The 6,045-nt window shown below is 37.8% G+C and overlaps 1 protein-coding gene across 1 annotated transcript in view; it reads right to left on the bottom strand.

Annotated features, from left to right (window-relative positions):
• Positions 1-4,312: 4,312 nt before the first annotated feature.
• camkmt (calmodulin-lysine N-methyltransferase) overlaps positions 4,313-6,045 on the bottom strand; it is a 101,070-nt gene continuing 99,337 nt past the window's right edge. Inside the window, exon 11 of the mRNA XM_058058247.2 lies at positions 4,313-5,069. Coding sequence (XP_057914230.2) covers positions 4,983-5,069 — 87 coding nt within the window. The 3' untranslated portion in view covers positions 4,313-4,982. The remainder of the gene's footprint in view (positions 5,070-6,045) is intronic.

The following is a 6,045-nucleotide window of genomic DNA, read 5'->3' as shown; positions in this document are numbered from 1 at the left end:
TGGAATGTGGGAGGAAACCGGAGTACCCGGAGAAAACCCACGCATGCACGGGGAGAACATGCAAACTCCACACAAAGATGGAATTGAACTCGTTTCTCCTAGCTGTGAAGCCTGCACGCTGACCACTCAGTTGCATTGCAGCCATTGTAAATCACGTAAATGGAAATAATCATACGAAAACTTTGAATGCTTGAAATAAGATTTCAGCATGATTAAACATCATACAAGTGTAAAAAGAAGTTAACCCGCTTTTGACATGAAAATGCAAAAACAATAAAGCGTAACTTTATGGATGACTGAAGCTCAATGAGCCTCACATTTATTTTTTTCAATTGTCACACACGCATAAAAAGTCGTTAACAACTTATGAAGCTGTGTATAAAGTGTAAAAAGAAGTTCAGCGATATTATGTTTACGGTAACACCGTTAAGATTCAAATATGAAAACAATAATGCAAAGGCGACAAGATTTACTTATGTAAAAAGTAGTTAAGCGACTTTGTTATGCTAACACCAGAATCACATTGCTTTCCTTGTCAATTAATTTCTCGCCGATATTTTTCTGTGGGGCGTGTCTGACATTAGCGGTTCCACTGAATTCTGTTTAAATCATCTTTGTATATGAAAATCCATAAATGATACACACAAAGTCAACAGAAATAATCCAAAAGGGGGCAGGAAAGGCCGTCATGTGAGGATTGCAACACAATATGAATATCCTGTTGGGGGGCTGACACAGTGAAAGGCTGGAAAAGCAGCTTCGACTTTACCCTGAGTGACTGAATGACTGGATGAATGACTGAATGAATGACTGGATGAATGACTGGATGAATGGATGGCGTCATGTGTGAAAAGGAGGCTCCAAATGCCCCGGAAAGTAAATATGACAATTTCTTGGAAATATACCAGGACTAACAGTCTGTAGCTTAAACAAAGTACCGTGCAAAAGTCCACCATCGGATGTGTCGCAATGCTAAAATGCTAGAATTTGCAGCAGCGAAAATGGAAACATCACCAGTAAGTTTACCTTCAACTTAGAAACCTGACAGCTCCCTTACTTCACGAATACCAGTAATTGTTGAAATACTGTTTTGCTCATGAGTCAGTGAGGAAACGATAACTCACAAGCTATCAGCGCACTCACAACCCATCGGAGGAAGTCATTACATATCACAGTGTAACACAACAGAACTCACGGTATCATATAATCTAATCCAACAACACTAAATTCACCACACAGCAACTTAACACGCCAAAAGTAAGCCTCATAAATATACAAACACGTACCAATACCTGATTCACTGAAAATGAAAATACTCCATAAGGTTTTGCATCTGAGCAACACATTCATTGAAGCGCTGCAATGACATCAGCCTCCCTCTGGGCTCGACGCTCCGGGCTCCTCTGGCACTACAACGCTATCCGTTTATGTTGTCTGTCGTCCAATGAACTGCTATTCTGGCAGTAATGCATTATGGGTAGAATTTCAAATACATGCTGTTGGCACATTGGTCCTCCAAAGTATTTCAAACACAAAATCAAACAACATTAAATTCACCACACAGCAACTTAACACGCCAAAAGTAAGCCTAATGAATATACAAACACGTACCAATACCTGATTAAAATGAAAATACTCCATAAGGTTTTGCATCTGAGCAACATATTCATTGAGGCGCTGCAATGACGTCAGCCTCCCTCTGGGCTCTACGCTCCGGGCTCCTCTGGCACTACAACGCTCTCTGTTTATGTAGTCTGTCGTCCAATGAACTGCTCTTCTGGCAGTAATGCATTATGGGTAGAATTTCAAATATATACTGTTATTTTAAACACGTATTGGCACGTTGGTCATCCAAAGTATTTCAAACACAAAATCTAACAACACTAAATTCACCACACAGCAACTTAACACGCCAAAAGTAAGCCTAAAAAATATACAAACACGTACCAATACCTGATTAAAATGAAAATACTCCATAAGGTTTTGCATCTGAGCAACACATTCATTGAGGCGCTGCAATGACATCAGCCTCCCTCTGGGCTCTACGCTCCGGGCTCCTCTTGCACTACAACGCTGTTTATGGGTAGAATTTCAAATACATACTGTTATTTTAAACACATATTGGCACGTTGGTCCTCCAAAGTATTTCAAACACAACCCATAGTTTGTGGGAAATGAGAATGTGAATGAAAAATGAGAATGATTTTTGTTTGGTTGTTGTTGGGATAATGGACAGACCGTCAAACATCCATCAAACTTTCCCGTATGTGCTCATGTATCCAGATACTCATCTCTGTATCGTCACTGGTCAACACGTGACAAAGCTCCTAAAACCAACAATGCCAATGGTAGACCTTGCACGGTTATCGATATACATTACATTATACTGCAAGACAAAACAATCTTATATCTCCTATTGACGAGGCACGCCATGATGTGTTATTGTTATGGTGGCTCTCACAGTGGAAGCAGTCAAAGCAAGATGGCGGATGCAAGAGCAGCGATGTCAGATTTGTCACAGTAAGCGCTGGTCCACTTTCACAGTACAAATATTTGTGATGGACCGTCACGTCATTGCTGCAGTGATGAACGTACACTCACAGGACACTTTATTAGGTACGCCTGCACACTCCAATAAGAAAAAGCGGTAGAAAATGAATGAATGAATGAATGAACATTCATGGATTCTGTGCAGATTGGCTATAGTTTCCGCTATACGGATATTTGTGCAATATAAGGCAAAAATTGCAGTTTATCAGAACATACAGTGTTACTACAAGCAACCACTTCTATGTGAAAGCCTGTCTGCACATTCCAATACTTTCATTTCAATACGTCTTCAGTTTTGACATCAAATGTTTTATTTTGTTTTTCTCTCTTTTGGAAGTTGAAAAAAATGTGCAGAAATTTCATGAACGGTAGCAGAAGTTGACTTTTGCATCAGAGTTTCTTGGAAACTACAATATAGATCCTTATAAGCAGCTGGTGGCAAACCTCCAGAAGGGAGAAATATGTCACTGAAGATACACTTTTTGAATTCCCAAATATTTTCAAATTTTAAGTAAGATTCATTCATTCATTCATTCATTCAATTTCTACCGCTTATCCTCACGAAGGTCGCGAGGGGGGGGTACACCCTGGACTGGTGGCCAGCCAATCACAGGGCACATAAAGACAAACAACCATTCACACTCACATTCATACCTATGGACAATTTGGAGTGGCCAATTAACCTAGCATGTTTGCTAACCACTCAACCTCTGTGCAGCCTTGACGTAAGATTTATAAGCAAAAATACCGACATCTATTCTATTAACAGATGCGATTTGGGATAAATATCTGGAATACATTAGCTAACCTGCACAGTCATCAATTTTCAGTTCATCTTATTCAAATAAATGGGATTTAACCACTTTTATCTTGGAAGCAAATCAAGTCCAACAATTTGTGGACCAGTGTAAAGGTCAATTTTGAGAATTATTGATTGATTGACTTGAGTGCAAGTGTACCCAACATTGTGGCAAGAAAGGCATCACAGTGAAATATGGTGCACAGCGACTAGTATTAGGTCCTCATTTCGAAGAAAATATTTTTATAATGGAGGCGCGTAACATGAAGTGTATTTTCCGGACTATAAATTGCAAATTTTTCATAATTTGGCTGGTACTGCGACTTATAATCAGGTGTGACTTTATATGACATACAGTATATGTATTAAGGATCGACCGATACATCGGCCGGACGATATATCAGACCAATTTTTGCGTTTTTTACTTGAATCGGTATCGGCTGATACGGCGCATTTGTTATCATTGTAATTTTTTCATATAAATTGAGGGAGCAAAAGCAGTATCGGCCACAAATATCGGCCCAAGTAAAATCAGCCATCAGCTCAGGGTGATGGAAAAACATTGGTATCGGCATCGGCCGGAAAAAAACCCATATCGGTTGATCCCTAATATGTATACAGTCATGGCCCAAAGTATTAGCATACCAAAGATGCCAATGTTTGCGGCCCTGGCTGATTCTGGTTCTGGTTCTTGGTCTGGAATATTTATAAATAAATGTGACTTATAGTCTGGAAAATGCACACATAATCATAATAATAAAATGCAAAAATAATCCATTCCTATTCTTCTGCCTATCCTAGATTCGTCCAGCTCCTTTTGGCAGTACCCAAAGCACTACCCAAAGCTCATGACCGTAGTTGAGGGTAGGAACGTTCATCGACCAGTAAATTGAGAGGTCGATTCCGAGTCTGCATCACTGCATACGCCGCACCAATCCGCCTGCTGATTACGGTTAATATTTTTAAGTCAACTTATTGTTAACTCTGCATCTTCATTACTAAAGTCACTAAAAATAAACCACTAAGTGAAGACGTCCATATTATACTACAAAGTCTACACATATTAGCCCCATGTTCCCTTAAATTGTCCCCGTACTTCATGTCACTTTGGCTTCCTGTTGGGGTGGCCTTATAGCGCCACCTCTGTAACACATAAGGCACGACAATGATGGGGAAACCAAAGGCTAAAAAAGTGGCAAGTAGCAAAGTGGTGCAGCGTTTCCATGGAGACGTCACCTAATATGTTCTTAACAGGAACCTCCAACTGAGAAAAAAAGCTGGAGAACGGCTGATGATGCAATGTGAGGAGGACAGGATGAAGAGTTTGGACAGTGATGAGTAAAGGGCTCACCCCCACACATGGGTGGTCAAACAGTAAAAGTACATACGTACAAACTCTGTTACTTCAAAATCATATAGTTATTAAGTTACTGGGTTCAAAAAGCATTTATAACAAGCCGCTATAAAATGTATGCGGATTGTCTGAGAATGTGCGAGTGTAGTTTCTGAGAATGTGCGAGTGTAGTGACTGATATGGACCACTAGTGGATCACAGTGTTGAAAAAGTTGTCACCCACCACCGTCGCTATCGTCACCGTGTGTACGGGTGAAGAGGCAATACTTGATGTGGTTTTTACTGCGCTTGAGGTCCTTTGGTCAGCGTGAGGAGCAGAGGGTAGTGGATGTTCTCGTCGTATGCATCTTTGCCTTCCTGCAGCATCTGGAGGAAACACAGGAGAATTAGCAATAAATTCAATACATTGACGCAATGCATTGTTTACATGTGTCCAAACATCTTCCGAATCATGAAAAATGAAAGGATGCAAGGTTACTTTGATATATTGTAAAGCAACATATGTAGATATGTTGATAAATTATATACTGTATATTTTTCAAGAAAAAAAACATTGCTCATTTTTTGCTCTATTTTTTTCCTTTTTTTCCAACAATTTATTTGTAAATATAGTTTTTGTAATATTATGACTTCATTACCATAATATTATATATTTTTCCCCATACAAATTTTCCCCAAATTGAAACTTTATTTTTTTAGTTCTCATAATATTACAACTTCAAAAGAACAGTAGCATATATGATATTAAATATTATAGAATTATATATTATATTATTATATAAATATAATATAAATTATATTATAATATTAAAGACAAATATTTCAACTCCATGCTACTAAAATTACATTATTTTTCCTCTTAATATTTTGACTTTATTTTTATAAAATTATAACATTTTATCTTCTCCTAACATTCTGACTGTATCCCCGCCCTGTAACAACTTTTCCGCCAGAACCTAATGGTCCAAAAAACTACAACTTTATTTGTTGCAATATAATAAATCTTTGTAAATATTGTTTTAGTAATATTATGACTTTATTCCCATAATATTATATATTTCCCCCTAACTTAATTCCCCCCAAATTTAAACTTTATTTTGTTTTGTTTCTCATAATATTACAACTTTGAAAGAACAGTAGCATATTTTTTTCTTTATAATTTCAACTGTATGCTACTAACTTACATTATTTGTCCTCTTAATATTTTGACTTTATTTTTTTATAAACTTCGAACAATTTTTTTCCCCACTTCTGGTTATTGTTTTCTAATTCTATCCCCATAAGAACTTTTTCCCCACAACCTAATGGTCCAAAAACTGCAACTTTATTTGTTGTTCAGTTT

Source organism: Doryrhamphus excisus, linkage group LG20 (genome assembly GCF_037039965.1).
Source record: "Doryrhamphus excisus strain RoL-2023G ecotype Guam linkage group LG20, RoL_Dexc_Guam_v1.1, whole genome shotgun sequence".
Classification (NCBI taxonomy): domain Eukaryota; kingdom Metazoa; phylum Chordata; class Actinopteri; order Syngnathiformes; family Syngnathidae; genus Doryrhamphus; species Doryrhamphus excisus.
This window is presented reverse-complemented; position numbering and strand designations above follow the sequence as displayed.